The following is a 26,503-nucleotide window of genomic DNA, read 5'->3' as shown; positions in this document are numbered from 1 at the left end:
TGGTGTTGAGCACCATTGGTGCTGATTCTCCAGTTGGCTGAGAATTGGCGACCTGCCGTCGAAGCGGCGTGGTGGGATTCGCCCCCCCCAGTGATTCTCCAACCCGCCGCGGGATCAGAGAATCCCGCCCTCATATATTTAAATACACTCCATAGCTATGTTAGTCTCGTCAAATAAACGAAGGCACCAATGAATCACCGTTGACTATTTAAAATGAAGGAAAGTCTAAATTGGTTTCCATATGAAATTAATAGTAACAGTCCTAGTTCATCATTTTTTAAAAATTGCAGCTCTATAAATATGGTAATAAAGCTAGTTTGAGTCTTTAATTTAAATCACATTCCTACATTCATGTTGCTGACACTGCTAATTACATGAATAGATTCTGAACTGGTTTTGGAATTGCAGCTTATTGTTTTAAATTTTGCAGGATGAAGATGAGGTTAGTCTATATTTCTGGTGTGCATGAGGCGGATCTAGATGGAGGTCAGCATAAGTTTTACAATAAGGTCCAATGAAGGCTGAGCTTTGGATGTCTGGGAACCGGGGCTGGTTAACAAAGAACAAAGAAGAGTACAGCACAGGAACAGGCCCTTCGGCCCTCCAAGCCTGTGCCGACCATGCTGCCCGTCTAAACTAAAATCTTCTACACTTCCTGGGTCCATAACCCTCTATTCCCATCCTATTCATGTATTTGTCAAGATGCCCCTTAAATGTCACTATCGTCTGCTTCCACCACCTCCCCCGGCAGCGAGTTCCAGGCACCCACTACCCTCTGTGTAAAATACTTGCCTCGTACATCTCCTCTAAAACTTGCCCCTCACTCCTTAAACCTATGCTCCCTAGTAATTGACCCCTCGACCCTGGGAAAAAGCCTCTGACTATCCACTCTGTCTATGCCCCTCATAATTTTGTAGACCTCCATCTGGTTGCCCCTCAACTTCCGTCGTTCCAGTGAGAACAAACAGAGTTTATTCAACCTCTTCATATTGTAGATAGATTCAAAACAAAATTAAAAGGAGGTGCTCGAGCATAGGGAATCATGGCATGGGGCTGGCTTCCTAGGGCAAGTCTAATGTTTAGGTAAGCCAGAAGCTTCAACATTAACATGCCATAAATGGAGTTACAGATATGTTAGGATAATTTCATTCATTTATCTCAAAAAATTCAGAACACTTAAAGCAACAGTATTATCAAAAAGGTTTCCTCTTGGATACTGCATGCTATAAGGTTATTTTTTGTTACAATGGGATTGGGTAAAACCTTTTTAGTGGAAAGGTAAAATTCAAGAATTTGAATGATTTGTTCTTTTTTACCTTCATGTTTTCTACATTTACTTGGAAAGAACAAAGACATAACCAAAGAGAGGGAGGATATTGCTCATGATGGCGATGCGGATGAGTGGGCATAAGTACTTTTGTTCTCAAGACGATACAAAGAATATGTGGATCTGCATAGAAATAAACACACACACACATACACATTTTCTCCGGAACATTGTAGCTAACAATGATGCTAAGCTTTTACTGTGTATGAATAACCCATCCACTGGTAACAGAGGATCCAAGCTTCATCTCATTACGAAACAACCAACGAGATCTCTTGTAACGAATCATAGACCTGCAAACAGCATTAAAAATAAATAAATATTTAAAACATTTATACAATTGTAACCTATATCAATATATCAAAGCTACAAACCTTTTTAATATCTGGTCGCTTATTCTTCTTTTCATTTAAACACTGACTTGCAGTTAAATACATTTTCTCAATTGCCACAGAGTCCCAATCCTGCATCTTCTTATCAATATAATCTTCAATAGTCATTTCTTCATCCTCAATTTCTTCTTTGATGTCAAGCTTGAGGATTAAAGGTAAAGTGCAAATCAAATCCCATCTATAATTCTTCAACAGAATTTTGTTAATCTCCTCAGTATGCAAATCAAACTTGATACTTCTAAATGTTGATTATAAGATTGCATTCAACAAAAAACAATGGTCAGTTAATGTATTTAAATCTTCAAATGGACTCACTTGTGCATACATATCGGAATTTTATTCTCATCACAAAGGGAAAGGAAAAGTGTGGGGAGGATGCAGAGGATGGGGATGGGACTTTTTAATTTTCTCCACCTAGACATCAATTCTATTAAACTGCGTCGGTACCCCTTCATTCCTACAAATATGATAATGTTGTATTACCAATAATTGGGGATCACGATGTTCATCAACTGGTGGCAGTCCTGTTATTATTTCTAGTAAGACCTGTGTGTAGAAGGAGGAAGGCACAGTTAGCTGTATTTTTGACAAGTTGTTCTGAATATTTTAAAACTCCAACCGCTGACAATATTGACTTGTTTCTATCAGGCTGAAAGAGGGTCTCACCCACCAGTCGGAGATTTTGAAAGGAACCATGACAGTTCTGTTGTAAAGTGGCCACTGTCAAGCCTTTTCCCAATAATGGTCCCTAGATCAGGTACAGTGTCCAAGTATGAGGGAGCAGAAACAGAAATAATGGTCATTTTGATGACGAGGATATGTGGTCAGAATATCAGTTGTAGGTCTAATGTGACAGCAAAGTTGCAAATAACCTGGTTCAGCATAAGACCATAGTCAAGATCAGTGACAAGGGCACAGAGTTCATGGAGTGGCGGAACATAATCACTTCAGACTTCCCAATGTCTAAGAAATTGCAGACCATCAAGGCCTCAGGTCAAACAGTGTGGACAAGATTGGGACTGAGAGCTTGCATATAATCACTGCACATGTGAACTGACCCCATAAGTATGGATATGTTCCCAAGGAACAGGAGATTAGGAAAGGTAGGGGGCCATAGACAGAACCTCAGCAGACTTTAAAGATAACAGCGCAATGGTGGGAAACTAAGCAATCGCTTGAATTGTACTGAGTATGATCAGATGGGTATGGCCGAAAACAAGCTTCCAATGCAGCTGAACAAAAGATGGAAGCATTGGAATAGGATGTTTTTGGGCAATTGAGTTAACTGCAGAGAGGACAAGGAGGGCTAATGTACCACAATCAGGAGGCTTAGCTGTTTTCTTTTTCTGAAACTTCAAAGTGGCTCTAAAAGTCAATTTTTGCTCAGCGCCAATTGTCAAATCTTCGGTGAATAATTGAAATTAACAACATTCAGGTGATGTGTGGATTTTCCTGACTCTGCCCAGAGATGTTTGGGATAGATCCTCTATCCCCAGTCCCTGCTTCAGCCCAGTTTCCTGGGTAAGGGTCATCAAGAATTTGAATTGAGCTTCTGGTAGTACTCACCCACCCAACAAACCAGAAGCCTGAAAATGGCCCTCAGGAAAATGAAGGATATGCCATTTTTCAGCATAGAATGAGGAAATCCATTCATACAAGTATGAAGTCTATTATAAATGCACATTTCCTAGAGACATATGCTCCAATGTTTTGTTAACTGGAGAACATTTCACTCATTCAGGTCTCAGGAGAATAACCGCAAGTACTTACTATGCCAAAACTGAAAATATCTGACTTTGGCGTAATCTCCCCCCGCATTGCCTCTGGAGCCATGTATGCAGTTGTGCCTACGATCTTCTCAGTTAACATTGTTTGTGCTAAATGTGATGATGCTCGAGTAAGTCCAAAGTCTGACACCTTGGGAACAAATATGCCATCCAACAAGATATTTGCACTGTAAAAAACAATGAACAGCGAACAAGATTTGAGGAGCTAAGATTTATGTAAGCAAGACAAGTTTCAATGTATTGGCAATTACGCATGCTATATGAACTTCTTAGGGTTGCTCAGGATTAAGAATATTAGAATAGATAAAATAATAACTCTTTTCATATTTTGTGCTCATTGTATCATAATAAATATCGTGCCTTGGAAAGAAATATACAATCGAAACCTAGACCGTGAAAACTCCTGTATTTGGCAGTGGACACAAAAGTACATCTGGAGTGAACAGAACCCTTTGGCAGTGGAAATACCAAAAAGTTATGCCAGGTCTCCACCCTGTTGGAAATTATGGTGGAATTTCCTGTATGTCCTGAACTGATTAAAAGTGGCAGGAGCAGTGGAATAGCATCTCTTGTCAGAATTCCCACATCCACTGCTCTCAATGGGAAGCAAATGTACAGTTCTACTATCTGCAGAAGTGGGGCCTCCAACTGTATTCTAGGCCACTTTCATGAAATACTCAGAAACTGTATACTTGGCTCTAATGAAATTATACTTTTTATAAATGGGCTCATTTCAAGTTTGAACTGAAGTGTTTGGTCAGACCAGCTGTTTATACCCACAAGTGGCTGTTTAGCATCCCTATCCCAAATTGTACCAATACTGCAATAGACGTTTGTTAAAATATGCAAATTGACGGTGATCATTGAGAAATGGAAGGGCGGCACGGTAGCACAGTGGTTAGCACAGTTGCTTCACAGCTCCAGGGTCCCAGGTTCGATTCCCAGCTTGGGTCACTGTCTGTGTGGAGTCTGCTCATTCTCCCCATGTCTGCATGGGTATCCTCCGGGTGCTCCGGTTTCCTCCCACAGTCCAAAGATGTGCAGGTTAGGTGGATTGGCCGTGATAAATTTCTCTTACTGCCCAAAAAGGTTAGTAGGCGGGGTTACGGGGATAGGGTGGAGGTGTGGCCTTAGGTGGGATGATCTTTCCAAGGGCCGGTGCAGGCTCGATGTGCCGAATGGCCTCCTTCTGCACTGTAAACTCTACGATTCTATGATCAGGCAATTTGAACGGCTCAGGCAATTTGATCTTGAGCAAACAGAAAGTCTCATTCTTCAGCTATTAGGTAGGATAATTGGAATTTAGGCCCAAGAGTATCCCATGCAGTTCATATACTTGTTACTAACTATTGTGTACTGTATTATTGAGTACAGCACAGAGTAATGAGCTCAGCTCAACTCAGATCACAGTGCAAGTTAAGGGATTCTCTGAAGTGAGGGAGAGATTAACGGAAGAATTGCACCATTTTCTACAACTACACTAGGCCTGTAGACACGAGAGCCGTTTGCTTTTACCCAAGATATTCCACATAGATTACAGATAGGATAAAGACGGGGAAAGCCAGTCACAAAAAGCTTCATTACACAGCTTCATTTGGGCAGCACGGTAGCATTGTGGATAGCACAATCGCTTCACAGCTCCAGGGTCCCAGGTTCGATTCCGGCTTGGGTCACTGTCTGTGCGGAGTCTGCACATCCTCCCCGTGTGTGCGTGGGTTTCCTCCGGGTGCTCCGGTTTCCTCCCACAGTCCAAAGATGTGCAGGTTAGGTGGATTGGCCATGATAAATTGCCCTTAGTGTCCAAAATTGCCCTTTGTGTTGGGTGGGGTTACTGGGTTATGGGGATAGGGTGGAGGTGTTAACCTTGGGTAGGGTGCTCTTTCCAGGAGCCGGTGCAGACTCGATGGGCCGAATGGCCTCCTTCTGCACTGTAAATTCTATGTAAAATTCTATGTGTGGAAACCACCAAAATGTTTCTTAACATTCATTTTATTATTCCGTTCCCCCTTTCTTGCATCTATACTATTCTTCTGTAGGAAATGGACATCTCCTCAGACATTCACATGCTTTACATGAAAAAAACATTCCAGCCATACTTACCTCTCTACGATAGATAACCCATTAAGATAAGCAAAGCTTACCATCTAAGCTTACCATCTAGAGAGAAGTCCGAGTATGAAAACTGATTTAAAACTAGATTCTTGAGCTTCTTATTCTAAAACTCCAACTCAGGGTTCACTTTTTTCGATGTAAGATTTTTTGCCACCATGGGGCGGAATTCCCCCATGCTCTCACCAGCAGGTTCAGTGGCGGGCAGTGAGTGGGGAGATTTCAGCACCAAAATTTTGTTTTACGTTAGTATGAATTTACCGCAGGATCTTCTGCTGGTGCCTGCCACGGTGGATCGGGAAACCTACTGGTGGCTGGAGTGAAACTGGTTGGCACCTGTGCCTGTGCGGGTTTCCTCTGAGTGCTCCGGTTTGCTCTGGCAGTCCAAAGATGTGCAGGTTAGGTGGATTGGCAGTGCTAAATTGCCCTTTAGTGGTCAAAAATGTGCAGGTTAGTTGGGGTTATGGGGTTACAGTGATAGGGAAAGGGTCTGGGTAGGGTGTTCTTTCGGAGGGCTGGTGCAGACTCGATGGGCAGAATGGCCTCCTCCTGCATTCAAGTGATTCTATGGTTCTAATGGAGTACGGATGAAGGCCTGACCAAAATCATCCCCCCCAGACCCGATTCTCCACAACGCCAGCAGCAAAACACAACAGTCCAAAGCATGCCTGGAACAACATGGCATGCTACTTGCCTGAAGAATGCCCAGGGCTGCTGCCAGGGTTCAGGATGGATGCCAGCGACCCTGGAATGGGAGGGGGGGGGGGGGGGGGGGGGGATCAATCAGGTGAATCTTTCATCTTCAGTATCATTGAGGTGGTTAATCTTTCAGCCTCAGAGTGTTCATAGAAATCCATCTTCTTAAATGGTGGGTATTGATATTGGGCACCTTTTCAACATGGCATCCAGATAAGATGGCAGGACGCATGCAATCAAGCTCGCCCCACGATGCCAAATCCCCAATAAAGTTGGGGCCAGAAGATATGCCGTGGTTTCCTGCCGATCTCCCCAGTGGCAAACTCCCTGTCCCCAGCACTGTCACGAGACTTAGTCCCAGATGGGAGAATTCGACCCTTTCTCTCTTAATAGATCATAATTGTTTGTCGTAATCCTCATTTTCTTTAAAATTGCTATCTATATATCAAACCTATCGTTATGATCTTTGTCCTCAGTAATGTTACAGTAAGATGGAAATAATTGCAAATGGTGTAGTGGAGTGTTATTAATCCATTAATACTTAAATATTGGTTAAAGTAGCTTTTATTTCCACAACCTTTAATGGAATTTCAACTTGATCAGGCAAAAAATCCATTGTGATGGGGAGGTTCAACCAATAGCTTCTTAAGTTATTTGACTAGTTTTCTCAGACACAATTACATGAATTACGTTATATATCCTGAATACAAAATATAAAGTGCAAAGACATAATTGACATTCTTTACCTTTTAACATCACGATGGATATGATTATTTTCATGCAAGTATTTCAATCCATTGGCTGTACCCTGAGCAATACTGCATCTTGTATTCCAAGAAATTGGAGCTGTGTTATCCTAAAGAGGTTTCAGAATTAACCAAGTTACTGCTAAATTTAATAATAATCTTTATTACTGTCACAAGTAAGCTTACATTAACACTGCAATTAAGTTACTGTGAAAAGCCCCTAGTCGCCACATTCCGGCGCCTGTTCGGATACACGGAGGGAGAATTCAGAATGTCTAACTCACCTAACACGTCTTTTGGGACTTGTGGGAGGAAACCGGAGCACCCAGGAAACCCACACAGACACGGGGAGAACGTGTAGACTCCGCACAGTAACCCAAGCTGGGAACCGAACTCGGGTCCCTGGCGTTGTGAAGCAACGATGCTAACCACTGTGCTAACGTGCCGCCTATCATAGAGTGTTCTATTTAAAAAAAGCTCTTGAAAATAAAGATAACCATATGTTGACTGTTAAAGAACACAGTTGTACTTACCAGGCATGCTAATCGGTCCAGCAATGACCCATTAGGCATGTAGGCATATACCAGGCAGGAGTGTTCCCCATCATTGGAAAAACCAAGTAACTCAACCAGGTTTTCATGTTGAAATCTATGAATATATGACATGGTGGTTACAATAGATAACAGTAAAATTCCAGAATGAGTGGTATAAACTATTTCTAAAAGCTATACATACTTCTCCAAAGTTTTAATTTCTTGACTGAACTGAAGTTTCAGCTCTCCCATACTGACATTATGCTGATCCAGTGCCTATATATAAAAAAAGTAAACTCGTTAAAATGCTGCGTTTTATATTCATTGATTGAATTATACATACCGTTTCTGTTCCAGCACTGATTTCAGAAATAATACACTAAATGTTTAGACAAAATAAAAATGCAGAGTATAATATCAAAGATTACAGCAAGTCACCACAGTTAACTCAAGAGAACTTGGTTATTTAAGCCAACAATCTTTACAATAAAAGATCTCCAATATTTCAATGGTTTTATAGAAATTTGTAAGTAAGAAAGCAAGAAGAAGTAGTGATGGATGAGACTCCAAAAATGGTTATTTTTCTCTAAAAAAATTAAAACTTCCTTTTACAATGAGCTGCATAACGCAGTCACACCTGTGTTATTTGACTATTTTAGTAGCATTGATTGTGGGATAAATAATGGCCATGACACCATTGAGAACTCCCTGCTTTTCTGTGATACAGTGACCTCAGATGGCAGATTGGGACCTCCATTAAATCTCTCAACTGAAAGATGGCACAGACAATGCAGCACTCCCTCAATACTATGATAGAGTGTCAGTCTACCTTCTGTGCTCAAGTGCCAGAAATGGGACTTGAACTCACCAGCCGAAGGTTCACCCCCACCGTGGGTTTCCCAGTAGCGAGGGGTGCATTCAACAGGAAGCCCCATTGGCAGACTAGGGTGGCCAATGGCGGGCTGCCTCCCATGGGTTGCATGGTATATCCGACCCACCATCTTCTGGCCAGGAGGTGAGTGAGGAGCTGAAGGTGGTACTGAATCAAGGCTGACGCCAACAGATGCGGTTACAAGGGAACTGATAGAAAGGACCCCATCTTCCGTAATATAAGCTGATTTTCATCCTCTTCTTCCTCCAAGTAACTGGTACAACCATTGTGTAAAGGGGCACCGTGAAATTAACAATGACTAATCCCAAATTGAGAAACATAAATGAGCAGATGAAAAGAAAATTAGATAAAAGGTTACCAACTAATGAAAAAAAACAAGTTTAGGTTGCAGCTGCAATTTGCTGGCTATTCATACACCAGTGCCACACAGCAATCACCAACACCTAATTCATACAAGCAAATTCAGAAAGCGGGATAATGCCTGAAAAATAATGAGGAAGGCATTGTGTTGCTACTCCTGTGCCTTTCAGTTGAGATGTTAAACTGAGGCCTATCTGCCCCCTCAGTGGATGTAAAATATCTAGTGGCACTATTGTGAAGAACAGGAGTTATCCCGCGGCCCATATTTATCTTGCACTCAACACCATTCAAACAGCTTATCTGGTCACAATCACATTGCCTTTTGTGGGACTTTGTTGTGCACAAATTAGCTGCTGCATTTTATACATCACAACATGACTACATTTCAAAGGTACTCAGCCTGAGGTTGTGTAAGGTGTTGTATAAATGTAATAAGTCAGTTAAGTCAGCCTTTCTTCCTTTCTCGAGTCCTATTGGACATGGAAAAAACTCTTGTCTTTTGTGGATGTAGAAATTTATGAAGGGGAGGAGTTAGACCTTTTATATCGTATATTTATACTTAGGAAGGTCTCGAGGCATGAAGCTTTTCTTCTGGAAATTGAGATTTCAAAAAATACCCTCAAATGCAAGAAAATGCAATATAAAAATTTACAGAGCTTCTTTTCCTGTTCTTTACTGTGCTTCCTACACATATACTCTTTTCCTTAAACGTTCGGGATGGGATTCTTCGTCCTGCCGCACCCATTTTCTGGTGTGGCGTTCGCCCACCAGCAGCGGGATCCTTTGCCCCAGTAGCCGGCCAATGGGGTTACCCATTGTGGGCACCCCCACGCCGTCGGGAAATTCTCAGGCGTGAGTGCGCTGCCGGCGAAACGGAGGTTTCCACCGACGGGGAATCCAGCCCTTGGTTTTTTTTTGTCGGTCTGTTGAAATTCACCTTTCACACTTGTGAGCCAAGTCCTGTTTTCTGATCCATGAACAATGCCATGGCACTTAAACGAGTTAAATTAGAAACGGCATACAATCAAAAATGGCTGTCTGAAGTGAAAGAAATAAGCCAGAAGATAAAATATGGTTTGCTCTAATAAGTAAAAAATATCACGAACAAACTGTAGTCTGTAAACATTAAGTTAATCAATTATTTGAGAGAGTCTAAAATCAAAAATCTAGGAGGGTTTATGTACAATGTAATTAACATTTAACTTAGGCAAAGGGCCTACATCTTTAAAATAAAACTCATTTTTGCTGAATCTTTCCATTAGGACTCAGCAAATTTTATTAATGCTGGCATTTAATTAACCTCAACATCAAAGGGGCATAGCACAATTATTAGTTTATGTTAGAAATAAAGGCAAAAGATCATTTGTTTTTGTTATCCTTTGAAATAGGCTGCAACCATCCATCTAAAGTGGGCTGTCAGTCTTTTTGTAAGGCTTCTTTTGTTACACAATGGTGAGGTGTTGTAATTCGATGACATGAATTCTGGATAAATTACTGTAGTTGCCTGGGTATAAAGTATGAGGTATTGAAGCGATTACTCCTCATGTGCAACTTAATTGTTAAACTATGTGCAAAAATTACTGACTTGCCCCGTTATAATTATTTGTTGCCGGCAAGAGAAAATTTGAATTCTAGTAAGACACGATGAGAGGTTTGTTAAAGGTGTTGTTCATACAATCAAGATGGTGATCTACTCAAAGCCCAACGGAAACACCCTGCTGATGTCACTACACATCACGTGATGCAGAACCAACAAGAACGTATTCCCAGATACCTAACATCCCTGCTCCTTTTCTTCATTCGTGAAACAACAACAATTAACAAACAGATCCCGACATATTATTTGGATACATATATACAATTCAATAAGACAGTCTCTGTGGTGGACGCCTATTATTTTGTGGTGGAATTCAGTACATAGAACATACAGTGCAGAAGGAGGCCATTCGGCCCATTGAGCCTGCACCGACCCACTTAGGCCCTCACTTCCACCCTATCCCCGTAACCCAATAACCCCCTCCTAACCTTTTTGGTCACTAAGGACAATTTATCATGGCCAATCCACCTACCCTGCACATCTTTGGACTGTGGGAGGAAACCGGAGCACTCGGAGGAAACCCACGCAGACACGGGGAGGATGTGCAGCATCTGCACAGACAGTGACCCAGCGGAGAATCGAACCTGGGACCCTACTGCTGCGAAACCACAGTGCTATCCACTTGTGCTACCGTGCTGCCCATTCTTGAACTCGGCTACTTGTGACCTTGAAAGTGTCCTCATTCCTTTCCTTAGTTGGTACTTCTTGAGAAATTATTTCGGTATCTGTCACTATACGCATTGAAAAATTCACAGAAACAGAATCTGAACTCGTCACTGCCTTGGTCTCTGTTCCAAAGTATAGATAGCTCTCTAGATCTTCTAAAGGTATAACCTCTTCAGAAGTTTCTGCAAACTCACTTTGTGCAGCAAGTAATTGATCAGCATGATGTCGCCAAACTCTTTCATCGCCCAACTGTACGGTGTATGATATTGGATATGTCTTTTGTAAGATCGTCATGGGTATCCATTTCTCGTTGGTGGTGTAACTCCGAGATAGCACCCTCTCTCTCTGGTTGAATATTCACATTTTAGAGATTTCTCCCTCCTCGCAGTTGGTGCTTGTTGTCATTGATAACCTCTGAAGAATCAGGTGAAGTTAACAAATCAAATTGTGTTGATAGTTTACTTTTAAACAACAGCATTGCCGGTGAACTCTGCATGGTAGCACGTACAGTGTTCTGATACAATATTAGAAATTTGTTTACTCTTCTTGATAATGTTCCCTGGTCCTTCGATGCTTTGATAGAAAGCTTTAATGATTGCACAAAGTGTTCAGCCAATCCATTCGTTGCTGGATGATATGGAGCTGACTTGATACGGTGTATACCATTGCCTTTCAAGTGGTCCTCAAAATCGTTGGAAGTTTGGTACCATTAGCACTGACAATCTTTATTTTACTCGGTGTGGAATCCCCGTATCCTTATTAAACATGAAGGCCTTGACCCCTGGTTTTGCTGGGTGAACAAGTTTCTGTAGCAGCATAAACATTTTATGGGCAGCTGAATGGTGAAGCGTTGCGAACTTTACGTCCTCTGGTGCCTGATTAGCTTTTAAAAACAATTGGAATCTTTCTTCATATGAGTCCCATGTTTCATAATCCTCATGAAACATATTCCTGGCGCTCGTTTCTCTTGCCATTTTTGAATCCCGACTCCTAGGGCCCACACTTCCTTCCTTCCGAATGTGTTGGAAAGTGTTGGCACGAACAATTCCTTGAAGCAACTGCTGGGAAATCTTTCTCATTTATGCCTGAGTATATTCTAACTTTTCAGGCGGGTAGTGGCCTGTGCAGAGTCAGCAGACTTTGAAATCTCTGTTCTCCGCAGCCTATGTAGCTTCCCCACGTCGGCGGTCCCTGCAGCCCACACTCCACTCACTTCAAGATAAGTCTTCCCCGACTCCCGGTCCTCCCACTCTCAGCTGTGACCGTAAAGTTTTGTTAAACCTTCACATTGGTGGCAACGCCTCGTCCGACATCAGTGTGTGTGCCAGTCCGGACCCGAGACTCCCCCGCTGCTTTCAATGCCGTTCCACAGCCAGTCGACGAAAATCCACCTTTCAGCTATTTTTTTCTGCCACAATCTTCATCGCCAGTTTTTTCTCCTGTTATATTTCATTGTTGCCATAAAGAGAAACGGTATGGAGGTGCCCAAACTCTGGATTCTTGTAAAGCATGATGAGAGGTTTGTTAAGGGTGTTGGTCATAGAATCAAGCTGGTGATCTGCCCAAAGCCCGCGCAAACACTCCGCTGACGCCACTACACATCACGTGACGCAGAACCAGCAAGAATGTATTCTCAGATACCCTCGCCCACATTGGCCAGCAATGTTGAGGAAGGGAAGTGGTTTGCGCATTGCTGATTTTCATCGCTCCATCATTGTATTCAGCTTTGGAATGCCCCAAACTTCTCTGCCTCTTGACTTATAATAATAATCTTTATTGTCACAAGGCTGACATAAACACTACAATGAAGTTACCGTGAAAAGCCCCTAGTCGCTACATTCTGGCATCTGTTCGGGTACACAGAGGGAGAATTCAGAATGACCAAACTACCCAACAGCATGTCTTTTGGGACTTGTGGGAGGAAACCGGAGCACCCGGAGGAAACCCACGCTCACCTTCTCTCTCACCTCTTTAGGAGGTCCTCATCAAAACTGATCTCTTTGATCAAGTTTTTTGCCACCACTCTTAATGTAAGTGTTGGATGTTGTGAAGTGTTTTCAGACATTTTACTATGTTAAAGTTACAATATAAATCCTCGTCATTGGTGTTTATAATATTGTGGCGCCCAGAATTAGATACAGTGCTCCTGCTGAAAGACAGGCCTAATTACAGATTTCCTGTGCAATTAACAAATTATTCATCTCGAATTAATGAATAACCACAAACCTAACCAACCTGCACCTGGAGTATCTGGTAAAAATTTAAAATGTGCAACAACACAATGTAAAAAATATGCCTGCAGTTAAATGACACACTATAAATTAGTACTCACTGCTGTCAATTTTTTCACAGCCACCATTCTGTTATTAATGTAGCCTCTGTAGACAACTCCAAACCCTCCCTCACCAATTTTACTGCCACCGGCTGCTACTGGACGTTCATCAAAGTTACCAGTCCTCTGCATCAATTCATAATAGCTGAAATTGTGAAGATCTGAAAGACAAATTTCAAAACATGTAAGTAATCTACCAAAATGATAGAATATTACCATTTAAAATACAATCTAATTAAATACAATGACCCTTTGATTTTCTGAACTTTGCTTCGTTTCACCACATTTTGGGCGCGATTCTCCCAGCCCTGCGCCGGGCCGGAGAATCGCCGCAACTGTGCCATGCCGCCCCGTTGCCGGCGAGCATTCGCCGAGGTGCGGAGAATCAGCGCCATTTGCGCTGGCGCGTTTGATGCGGCACTTGTTGCAGGCCGCCGATTCTCCGGCCCGGATAGGCCAAGCGGCCGCGCGGAAACCGCAGAGTCTCGCCGGCGCCGTTCACCCCTGGTCGCTGCCAGCGGGAACTCTGCACGAAGGGTTGGGGGGCGGCCTGTGGGGGGGGGGGGGGGAGGGCTCCATCTTGGGGGTGGGGGGGCTCCGATGGGCCTGGCCCGCGATCGGCGGGACCTACCGATCGGCGGGCTGGCCTCTCCCCCCCGGGCCTACTTTGTTGCGTGGCCGGACCCCGAACCATCACAGCATGTTGCGTTAGGGCTGGCCCGCTGAAGAAGGGTTGGCGCAGCCCAACTGCGCATGCGCGGGTTGGTGCGGCGCCCATTTGGCGCCGGGAAGGGAGGCTGAGCGGCGTGAACTGCTCCAGCACCATGCTGGCCCCTGCGGGGGCCAGAATCAGTTGTCCCCGTGCCCGTTTTGCACCATCGTGTAATGTGACGGCATTCACAATGGCGCAAACACGTAGTCTCAATTTTGGAGAATTGCGCCCACCAACTTTGCACAAGATATTAGACTTCATGCATTTTATAAAGGTGTTGCATTGATTTTGGGTGTCCAACTTATGAATGAAAGAATATGATCACAGAATCGTAGAATTTACAGTGCAGGCGGCCATTCGACCCATCAGGAAAGGGCACCCTACTTAAGCCCACAGCTCCACCCTAACCCCATAACCCAGTTACCCCACCTAGCCTTTTGTTCACTAAGGAGCGATTTATCATGGCCAATCCACCTAACCTGCACATCTTTTGACTGTGGGAGGAAACCGAGCACCCGAAGGAAACCCACACAGACACGAGGGGAAATGCAAACTCCACACAGTCACCCGAGGCCGGAATTGAACCTGGGACCCTGGAGCTGTGAGGCAGAAGTACTAATCACTGTGCCACTATGCCAATGGCTTGTACACAATTGGATAATTTAGACAAACAGACAAATTGAAGAAATATTTACAAAGTTTTGCAAATGATATGAGTTTGGAGCCATTAAAGTTTCTTGCAAAACAGTATGGCCGGGATTTTCTGCCGGGGGATGCTGCAGGAACCATTGTCTTTGGGTAGGACCGGGTATTGGGGACGGAAAATCCCACCCTACATTCTCAATTATCTGGCTGTCAGAATTGCAGCAGTAATATCTATAATTTGTCAGTGGTAAATATTGTATCAAAATTATTGTTCATGGGTTGAACAGGAAAATTCTCCACTCATGAAGATTTCAGCGGATTGAAATTTTAGCTCTTCAGAATAATGGGGCTGAAGTGAATAATCTTACCAATTCATTGCATTCTGTATTTCATTACATAAGAACATAAGAACTAGGAGCAGGAGTAGGCCATCTGGCCCCTCGAGCCTGCTCCGCCATTCAATTAGATCATGGCTGATCTTTTGTGGACTCAGCTCCACTTTCCGGCCCGAAGACCATAACCCTTAATCCCTTTATTCTTCAAAAAACTATCTATCTTTACCTTAAAAACATGTAATGAAGGAGCCTCAACTGCTTCACTGGGCAAGGAATTCCATAGATTCACAACCCTTTGGGTGAAGAAGTTCCTCCTAAACTCAGTCCTAAATCTACTTCCCCTTATTTGAGGCTATGCCCCCTAGTTCTGCTGTCACCCGCCAGTGGAAACAACCTGCCCGCATCTATCCTATCTATTCCCTTCATAATTTTAAATGTTTCTATAAGATCCCCCCTCATCCTTCTAAATTCCAACGAGTACAGTCCCAGTCTACTCAACCTCTCCTCATAATCCAACCCCTTCAGCTCTGGGATTAACCTAGTGAATCTCCTCTGCACACCCTCCAGCGCCAGTACGTCCTTTCTCAAGTAAGGAGACCAAAACTGAACACAATACTCCAGGTGTGGCCGCACTAACACCTTATACAATTGCAACATAACCTCCCTAGTCTTAAACTCCATCCCTCTAGCAATGAAGGACAAAATTCCATTTGCCTTCTTAATCACCTGTTGCACTTGTAAACCAACCTTCTGTGACTCATGCACTAGCACACCCAAGTCTCTCTGAACAGCGGCATGCTTTAATATTTTTATCGTTTAAATAATAATCCCGTTTGCTGTTATTCCTACCAAAATGGATAACCTCACATTTGTCAACATTGTATTCCATCTGCCAGACCCGAGCCCATTCACTTAACCTATCCAAATCCCTCTGCAGACTTCCAGTATCCTCTGCACTTTTCGCTTTACCACTCATCTTAGTGTCATCTGCAAACTTGGACACATTGCCCTTGGTCCCCAACTCCAAATCATCAATGTAAATTGTGAACAATTGTGGGCCCAACACGGATCCCTGAGGGACACCACTAGCTACTGATTGCCAACCAGAGAAACACCCATTTATCCCAACTCTTTGTTTTCTATTAATTAACCAATCCTCTATCCATGCTACTACTTTACCCTTAATGCCATGCATCTTTATCCTATGCAGCAACCTTTTGTGTGGCACCTTGTCAAAGGCTTTCTGGAAATCCAGATATACCACATCCATCGGCTCCCCGTTATCTACTGCACTGGTAATGTCCTCAAAACATTCCACTAAATTAGTTAGGCATAACCTGCCTTTAACGAACCCATGCTGCGTCTGCCCAATGGGACAATTTCTATCCAGATGCCTCGCAATTTCTTCCTTGATGATAGATTCCAGCATCTTCCCTATTACCGAAGTTAAACTCACTGGCCTATAATTTCCTGCTTTCTGCCTACCTCCTTTTTTAAACAGTGGCGTCACGTTTGCTAATTTCCAATCCACCGGGACCACCCCAGAGTCTAGTGAATTTCGGTAAATTATCACTAGTGCATCTGCAATTTCCCTAGCCATCTCTTTTAGCACTCTGGGATGCATTCCATCAGGGCCAGGAGACTTGTCTACCTTTAGCCCCATTAGCTTTGCAAATACTTGGCAGGGCAATCAATCTTGACTTTGTTATCTTTAGTCAGATTATTCATAAGCCATGCACACATGCACAATACTGCAAATTGCTTTAATTAACTTACTAGTAGGGCAGCACGGTGGCCTAGTGGTTAGCACAACCGCCTCACGGCGCTGAGGTCCCAGGTTCGATCCCGGCTCTGGGTCACTGTCCGTGTGGAGTTTGCACGTTCTCCCCGTGTCTGCGTGGGTTTCGCCCCCACAACCCAAAAATGTGCAGAGTAGGTGGATTGGCCACGCTAAATTGCCCCTTAATTGGAAAAAATAATTGGCTAATCTAAATTTATTTAAAAAAAATTAACTTACTAGTTTCTGAGCAATCATGAGGTGGACATGGTGGAGTTGAACTGTTCACCAGTAGGACAGTCTCTTTCTCAGTTCTGCTGTCTGGATAGTAGGCAGGTTCATTACTGGATACCTGTCGTATTGGTTTATGCACAGACTCATGGATAGGGTTGTTAAATTCAGCTACTGAGCAAGGTGGTATAGCCAATGGTACTTTATCTGTTAAGTTAAATTACAAATCACAGTCAACACAAAGCATGCAATATAACCTTTAAGTCATCTGCTCTTATATAGACACGTCCGCTTTGGAAAACGGTGATATACAGACAGAGTAAACAGCAGAAAATAATTATTCCAATAAAAATAAATCATGAACGTAGACAATAACATGTTTGGGAATCAAATTTCAAAGGTGGTTGCACTTCTATAACTCACACAACAAAGGAGATGGCTATGGATAAGAAGTTGAAGGCAGAGGAGGCAGAGGGAGCCGCATCAGTATGCCTCCCTAATGTAGTTCTGCCACTAAGAAGGTTCCCTTAGGCAAGGGGGGTTGCAGATTAACTGCCTACCCCACAGAGGAGGACAGCCAATTAAGGCATCAAGGTGGGACAATTTTGCAGCTTCGCCAGTGTTTCCCTGCGAATGGAACTGCCCCCCGCTATGTGTAGAAGGCACCAACTCAATGGAAGCGGCAAGTTGGAAGTTCTTCAGAGTCAGAAACTCCATGTTTCAATGATGGGGCCACAGGCATGAAAGATCACAATTACGATGGAGCCCGATCCAATGGAGGGGCTTTTCTCCACCCCGATACAAATACTAGCCTAGATCTTGATTATTTTCTCAGTGCTGTGCAAGCCAGCGAGGGTGCCTCCATCTTGGTCCACAAATAACCTCAGCAGTGTCCACCTGTATGATGGGGCTGTCAAGGTTCCAGAGTTGCACGGCTTCCGATTGGGCTGACAGCATTGAAAACCTGTCTGCTGTCCATGAAGGGGACCAATTAGGAGGCTGCATCCAGGTTCATAAGAATGATCCCTGGAATCTGGTTGAGGACTCTGGGTCTGTACTCGTTGGGAGTTTAGAAGGATGAGGGGGGATCTTATTAAACTTATAGGATACTGTGAGGCCTGGATAGAGTGGACGTGGAGAAGATATTTCCACTTGTAGGAAAAACTAGAACCCCAGAGAACACAATCTCAGACTAAAGAGAGATCCATCAGAACTGAGATGAGGAGGAATTTCTTCAGCCAGAGGGTGGTGAATCTGTGGAATTCTTTGCCGCAGAAAGCTGTGGAGGCCAAATCACTGAGTGTCTTTAAGACAGAGATAAATAGATTCTTGATTAATAAGGGGATCAGGGGTCATGGGGAGAAGGCAGGAGAATGGGGATGAGAAAAATATCAGCCATGATTAAATAGCGGAGCAGACTCGATGGGCTGAGTGGCCTAATTCTGTTCCTACAACCTATGGTTTTATGATTGCATCAGTGAGTGGATTGTCAGTAAGTGCGGGGTCAGGACCTCCATTTGGACAGACACCAGGTCCCGAAGCCCACCGAAAAGTCCAGCTCCATGTTTTTCCTTCCACAATAATTCAAGTAGCTGAGCTGGATTTTCAATTGTTGGTGGGGTCGGGATTGAGTTTAGATATGATTTAAAGATCACGATTCTGGAGAAAATCTCCAAATCCCGACGTCTCTACAATGCTCCATCACTTTCAATTTGAGGGAGAACATGGAACCAATTCACCTCCCAATTAGTTATATTCTATATATTAGACATGCAACATGCATATGGGAAAAATGATGTAGTTGAACATTTACTATCAGCGCAAGACATACAGGTTTTGGTCAATCATCAAGGTCGCTCTGTGTCACTTATATTTGGTGCATTAAATTAAACAGGTATCCTCCTATGGTAAATAATGAGCTAGATTTTCTGTCCATTAACGATGAAGGTTCAAAATGTTCCCTCTTTGAGCATACTTACAGCTATAGATGTGATCTGCTTCTACCTCAGTACAAGGTGACGGTTCAGTAATGTGTGGAATGCTGAAGTTTCGGTCTGAGAACATGAACAACTTTGCATGTCATGCTGCAGAAGCAGTAATTAGCTGAGCCAGGAGGTAAAGTGGGAGACTAGGAAGAGTTCTGATGCCAGCTAAAGTAGGAAAAAAATCTAATGAAAGTAAAGGATAGAGGTAACTGGAGAGTTGAAAGAGATGCCATTCATGCTGACCCTTAATAGTTAATAGGATTTTTTTTACCATCATTACCTCTTCTAAAAGATCAAAAGTTAACCAAAAGCAGCAACGTTTTTAAGTTACATTTTAAAAAATATTCCTTTGGATAAGTTAAATGTGAACAATTTAATTGATGTGATTGAGTTTCTAAACTTAGCAATATGGGGAAGGTAAAGTAGTTTAGCATAGTGGACTAAATAGCTGGCTTGCAATGCAGAACAATGCCAGCAGCTCAGGTTCAATTCTTGCACCAGCCTCCCCGAACAGGTGCTGGAATGTGGTGACTGGGGGCTTTTCACCGTAACTTCATTGAAGCATACTTGTAACAATAAGCGATTATTATTATTAGTGTACACAGTAGAATTAACATTATTACTGAGACCATGGTTAACTGCGGTTTCCTCGAACAAGAATGCTTCCCACCAAGTTTCCTTCACCATTGCACAGGAGTTAAATAAATATTTTGCGGGCGGCACGGTGGTGCAGTGGTTAGCACTGCTGACTCACAGTGCCAGGACCCAGGTTCAATTCCGGCCGGGCCCGGGTCACTGTCCGTGTGGAGTTTGCGCATTCTCCCTCCCCATGTCTGTGTGGGTCTCACCCCAAAACCAAAAGATGAGCAGGGTAGTTAGATTGGCCAGGCTAAATTGCCCCTTAATTGGAAAAAATTTAAATAAATAAATACTTTGCGGCAGTCTTCACGGTGAAAGACACTAATAACATTTCAAAAATACTAAATAATCAAGGGAAAAACAGAGGAAGGAAACAAATACAATAACTCGCATTAGAGAAAAAGTACTTGGGAAACTAATAAGGCTAAATTGCACCCCAGGATATTAAAGGAAGTAGCTACAGTTGCACCGGTAGTAATCTTCCAAGAATCCTTAATTCTGGAAAAGTGCCAGAGGATTGGAAAACTGCCAGTGTAACACCCTTATTCGAAAAGTGAGGGAGACAAAAAACAGGTAACCAGAGGCCAGTTAGTTTAACAGCTGTTATTGGGAAAATGTTAGAGTCCATCATAAAAGATGTAACAGAATATTTAAAAATACATATATAAACAAGTAGAGTCAGCAAGGCTTCATTAACGGGTAATAAACAAGTTAGATAAAGGGAAATTAGTTGATGTAATACACTTGAATTTCCCAAAAGCATTTGCTAAGATACCGCACAAAAGGCATAGAACACATGGTGTTGGAGGTAGTATATTAGCATGGATAGAGGATTGGCTAACTAATAGAAAACAGAGAATTTGGATAAGAGGGGCATTTTAAGGATGGTAAACTGTACGGGACAATGTGCACAAGGATCAGTGCTGGGGCCACAATTATTTACAATATATATTAATGACTTGGACGAGGGAAGTGGATGTACTATTGCAAAGTTTTCAGATGGCACAAAAAGAGGTGGTACGGCAAGTGGTGAGGATGGCATAAAGGACCCAATCTCTAGTTTTGAGTTTAAGTGCTCCCGCCAGCAGAGTGTTTCCTGTTGACGCTCAGAACGATGCTAGTGTGCCATTCAATGGCACCTATAATTTTTATTTCAGAGGATTGGGTTTTACATTGATCCTGAGAGGGGTGGAGCCTAAACTGGCTGACAGGTCGTGCTCCTCCGAGATCAGGGCCCCGTTTCTAAAGGGCGCCCTGATCTCAGAATAATGTTGCAGCCCCTCCTTCATCACTTGAAAGGCCCCTCCCTCCCAGATTGCAGGCAAATAATGAACCCATTTAGGAAGAAAAAAGGAGCTGAATATTATTTAAATGGAGCAAGACTGCAGAAAGCTGCAGCACAAAAAGAGGGATTTGGGGGCCTTCATGCATAAATCACTAAAAAGCGAGCATGAAAATTCAGAAGATCATAGGGAAGGCAAATGGAATATTGGCCTTTATTTAAAAGCAAATAGAGTATAAAAATAGGGAAATCACTACTGTTAAACCACATCTGGAATACTGTGAACAGTTTTGGTCCCCTGAGGGCAGCACGGTGGGGCAGTGGGTTAGCCCTGCAGTCTCACGGCACCGAGGTCCCAGGTTCGATCCTGACTCTGGATCACTGTCCATGTGGAGTTTGCACATTCTCCCCGTGTTTGCGTGGGTTTCGCCCCCACAACCCAAAGATGTGCAGGTTAGGTGGATTGGCCGCGCTAAATTGCCCCTTAATTGGAAAAAATGAATTGAGTACTCTAAATTTATATTTAAAAAAAGTTTTGTTCCCCTGATCTAAGGAAAGATATATTGGCATTGGAGGCAGTCCAGAGGGTGTTCACTAGATTGATTGCGGATTGGAGGGACTTTCTTATGAGAGGTTGAGTAGGTTGGGCCTGTACTCATTAGAGTTTAGAAAAATGAGAGTCAACCTTATTGAGACATATAGGATTCCCAGGAGGACTTGACAGGGTAGATGCCGAGAGGCTGTTTCCCGCTGTGGGAGGGTCGAGGACCAGAGGGTTTAATCTCAGGGTTAAGAGCTCGTCCATTTAAGACCGAGATGAGGAAAAAACCTCTTCTCTCAGAGGGGGCGAATCTGTGAAATTCTTTACCTCAGAGATCTGTAGAGGCTGGGTCGTTAAGTATGTTCAAGGCCGAGATAGACAGATATGTATTCAGTAAGGGAATCAAGGGGCATATGTATAAGGCGGGAAAGTGGAGTTGAGGATTATCATATCAGATCAGTCATGCTCTCAATGGGCCAAATGGCCTACTGTTCCTACATTTATGGTCCTATCATTAATATTTAACAATAACACATAGCTTTCTATCAATGACACTTAATTACTTTCTTCCATCATGCCATTTCTGTCATGCATGTCCCTTCCTGTTTACTTTCATAGCCGCTGACTCCACCAAGCTACTAATCCTCTTCATGTGACTGTACACCACTGTCAAGAGTTCAACCAAGCCACAGCAGCTACCTACCCATTGGAGTGACAAAAGCCATATCCTGACTCTCCTAGATTTAAAAAATGCTTGACCTTTAAGCTGGAAAGAAGTGCACTCTTTAGCAATACATGGTATTGCCTCAAGGGCGGTTGTGATGAGGAAGATTGGGGTGAGGGCAAGAAAGCAGACTTTCAATATTTTTAAGGCAGAGGCAGATAGATTCTTGATAAGTAAAGGGGTGAGAGTTTATAGGGGGTTGGCAGGAATGTGGAGAAATCAAATCAGGCATGACCTTATAGAATGTCACAGCAGTCTCGAGGGTCTGAGTGGTCTACTCCTACTACTAATTCATATGTAAGCAATGTTTCCATTGGGGCTCAGGAGATTCAACAGATTACTGGATTTCTGGGCACTCAGCCAAGCCTCATTATGTATTCTTGGCAGCCTCTGATCCCTTTCCTATGTCAGCTGGCCCAACTGCAGCCCACAGCTGCCTGGCAATGAAGGCTCTATCACTGTGGGCACGTTCTTCTGAGGCGGGCACACAAAGTCAGAAATTGTCCCAACACCGGCTACCCGCCTCAAAAGCTGAAAATCCAGGCCCATGACCCTAGCAAGCTTTTGGGCCATCCTTTAAGTGCTACCAATCCATTTTTACTTATTAAAATTCTTTACCGTGAGTTGATTTGGAAAAAGTGTTTTAAAATACAGTTGTGATAAATATAACTCAAGAAGAATTAAAAGTCAGATGCACATGCTGCTGCACATAAGGATGTGTGAATGTTCCATTGTGCAGTGACAGACAACAACATTTAACATAAATGCATTTACATTTGAATTTTGGCTCTGGTGTACAATAAATAAAAAAACAGAATTCCTTACCTGGCAGCAGCAAGCTAGCTGCAGCTAGAAAATTATTTTGAATCAGGATTTCCACCAAGTCATAGACCGTGGCATTGGTTATTCCCCAGTCAAACAGAAGCTCTGTGGTAGGGCTCTTGCCCATATGAATCACACTTTCAAATCTCCTGAAGACATGAAATAGTTCTGTTCAATATAAGGTTCATTATTTTGCTGTAAGTCCATAGACAACTGATATAATTCTCCTTCCAACAATGGTCGAACTTCAGGGCAGGACTTTGGTTAGGGTCCGAGATATCAGGGTCAAATGGGACCCTGGCCCTGCATAATGTCGTGAGCAGTTACCTGGCATGGATTTTTCATTGAATAAGTTCATTTGTGGCCAAAGGGCATGCTTAAGGGAAACAGTTGGTCTCCCAAACCGAGGGCCAATGGAGGCCCTCCAGCATGGCCTCAAAGCAGATAAGGAAGAGAGAGGATGCCTGCATCTTAAGGCACCCTTTCAACAACTTAAAAATAACTTGAATTTGAAAATGGCCATAGCTGTTAGGCCACCATTTTGGAATCCCTCCATATGGCGATAGATAATAATATTCTTTGTTGTCACAAGTAGGCTTACATTGTAATGAAGTTACTGTGAAAGACCCTTGTTGTCACACTCTGGCGCCTGTTCGGCTACACAGACATAGAGTTCAGAATGGCCAAATTACCTAACAGCTTGTTTTTCGGGACTAATGGAAGGAAACCAGAGCACCCGGAGGAAATCCATGCAGACACGGGGAGAACATGCAGACTCCTCACAGACAGTGACCCAGCCGGGAATCGAACCTGGGACTCTGGCGCTGTGAAGCCACAGAGATGTGATAAGTGCAAGGACCTAAAACCCAGCATGGACCACTCTACCCCTGGTCTTACACTGGCGAGCCTGTTCCCAACCTTATGGCAGGCCCGGAGGTCAACAGCGGTTCGGTGAGTGGTGTCGTGGTGGCTGCAGGAAAGTAATATATTTTTATTTCCCCAGTGGCTACAATGGACTGGATTTAAGGAAGGGGATGCGGGGGGTGCGTTTGGACAAGGCAGGGAAGGGGAGGGAAAATGGGTTGGGGGGCTGGAGTGGGATTTGATGGGGGGGGGGGGGTGCTGGTGAGGCAAGAAGGTCAAGGAAGGCCTCAGGGGTCCTCCAAGTGGGGGCATTTGAGGGGGCAGGCCATGTGCTCATGGCATGGAGCCCAATGTTATGGGCTTCTCGCCCGACCAGCCCCAGAGTAGGCAGCATAAAATCGTTAATAATGAAACACCAATTTTTCATAGGTGCAAATGACTACCTCTAGAGCATTCAAATAAGTACGTCCCTTGAACAATTTGGCTTACCTTATGTGTAATTGGCTGTATTTTGGCTCTCCTGTAGGTTTTTTTATGTTTGCTGCTAATTTCATCCACCCGTCTTGTGGATCCAGCATGTCTGAAAGTTCTCGGATAAGCCCATGGTTCAAGTGGCGTATGTAGGATTTTGGAGTCAATGGTTTGTTCATGCTTCTTCATTTAGTAAAAAAAATGTTATTTAATTTCGCTGGGGAAAACCTGAAACATACAAATCATACCAAGATTAGGGGGCAAAGGTAAATGAGACTCATAATGAGAGACGCCTTTGCAAAAGGCTCGATTTTAACTCCAGGACATGAAGTTGGCATACCTTGCAACATGCCTATTTGAAAACAGCAACAGGCAGACTCAGCCGATTTTAACAGCCCAACCTTATTCACATGTCGCTTGAGCATCAAAAGGGCCGAGAAATTTGCAGGAAGTAGCTGCCCAAGCGAAAATCAAGTAGAAGAACAGAAGATGCTAAAAAACTCAGCAGGTGTGGCAGCATCTGTAAGGGGAGAAAACAGAGTTAACGTTTTGAGTCCTTTGACTATGTCAGAACTGAAGGGAGAATGTGTTAAAGCTCTAAGCGATTGCAGAAAAAGGTAGCAACCTTAAGAACAAAAGACAGATGGCTTGGTGTGTGTGTTGGGGGGGGGGGGGGGGGGGGGAGAAATGGTTTGCTTTGAGATAATACATGCATGGGATATTTTTAAAAAGGGGTTTAAGATGAAGGAGAATAGCCAAATTCTAAAGTTGCCAAACTCAACGTCGAGTCCTGAGGGCTGCAACTGGAAGATGAGGTGCTGCTCCTCCAGCGTGCACCAAGCTTCACTGGAGCATTGCAGCAGGCCAAGGACAGAGGTGGGCATGAGAGCCAGGTGCTGAGTTAAATTTTTAAAAAATCAATTTAGAGTACCCAATTCATTTTTTCCAAAAAGGGGCAATTTAGCATGGCCTATCCACCTACCCTGCACATTGTGGGGGCGAAACCCACGCAAACACGGGGAGAATGTGCAAACTCCACACGACAGTGACCCAGAGCCGGGATGGAACCTGGGACCTCGTCGCCGTGAGGCCACAGTGCTAACCCACTGCGCACCGTGCTGCCCCAGGTGCTGAGTTAAAATGGCAAGTATCAGGAAGGTTGGGGTCATAGGACACAGGAGCTGAGGTAGGGCACTTGACCCATTGAGTCTGCTCTAGCATTCAATGAGATCATGGCTGATCTGATGTCACCCCGAACTCCACTTTCCCGCAATATCCCCATACCCCTTGATTCACTTACGGATTAAATGTCTATTTCAGCCTTGAACATACTTAAACAACTCCTCCTCTACAGCTCTCGGCATTAGAGAAATTCACTACCCTGAGAGAAATTTTCCATCATCTGTCTTAATTTTCCATCATCTCCCCCTAATCCTACTCTCCTACAAGGAGATACACTCTCTCAGCATCTACCCTGTTGATCCCCATGAGAATCCTATATATATGTCTCAATGTCATATCTCATTCTTATGAACTCCAAAGGCTACAGGTCCAACCTTTCCTCACAAGAAAATCCCTATTGGACCTTCTCTGGCCTGTCTCCAATGTCAGTTAGATAAGGGGATCAATGCTTGTGGACCGAATAAAAAATTGGTCAGCCGTTTGTGTTCAGTCTCCCCAATGTAAAGGAGACCTTGCCAAAGTTGTTAGGTGTTAGGAGGCCTTCATTATAGACTTCCAGTAACAACCCTTCCCACAGGTGACTACTGTATTCCGGCCAGTGAGACTGGGATTCTAACTCCGAACCGCCACCGCGGATATTTCTTCCTCTTTCAAAGGGGAGGATCTGACTGGGTGGGTGGGGGCGAGGCGATCGCAACCAATTCGTCAGCAGCTATTAGAGCGGGGATTAAACCACAGAGCCAGCTGGCCCGCCATTGCCGCCGCCCGGTTGCTATGGTGACTCCGGGCCTGTCACTCACCGGCTCGCCCCGGGTTCCTGCTCCGACGAATGGCCGCCCGACTCGCGTCACTTCCG

General features: G+C 43.7%; 1 protein-coding gene across 1 annotated transcript; it reads right to left on the bottom strand.

The window, feature by feature from the left end:
* Positions 1 to 1,483: 1,483 nt before the first annotated feature.
* LOC119954852 (interleukin-1 receptor-associated kinase 4-like) lies at positions 1,484 to 26,503 on the bottom strand. Its single transcript, XM_038780434.1, has 13 exons — positions 26,448 to 26,503; positions 24,806 to 24,985; positions 24,484 to 24,693; positions 23,134 to 23,279; positions 17,147 to 17,344; positions 13,438 to 13,598; positions 7,793 to 7,866; positions 7,591 to 7,705; positions 7,058 to 7,167; positions 3,490 to 3,673; positions 2,203 to 2,265; positions 1,702 to 1,860; positions 1,484 to 1,620 (listed from the first exon to the last, which is right to left on the bottom strand). The coding sequence occupies exons 3-13, from the start codon at positions 24,642 to 24,644 to the stop codon at positions 1,579 to 1,581; spliced, it is 1,413 nt and encodes a 470-aa protein (XP_038636362.1). The 5' UTR covers positions 24,645 to 24,693; positions 24,806 to 24,985; positions 26,448 to 26,503; the 3' UTR covers positions 1,484 to 1,578.

This window comes from Scyliorhinus canicula, chromosome 20 (assembly GCF_902713615.1).
Source record: "Scyliorhinus canicula chromosome 20, sScyCan1.1, whole genome shotgun sequence".
Taxonomy (NCBI): Eukaryota; Metazoa; Chordata; class Chondrichthyes; order Carcharhiniformes; family Scyliorhinidae; genus Scyliorhinus; species Scyliorhinus canicula.
This window is presented reverse-complemented; position numbering and strand designations above follow the sequence as displayed.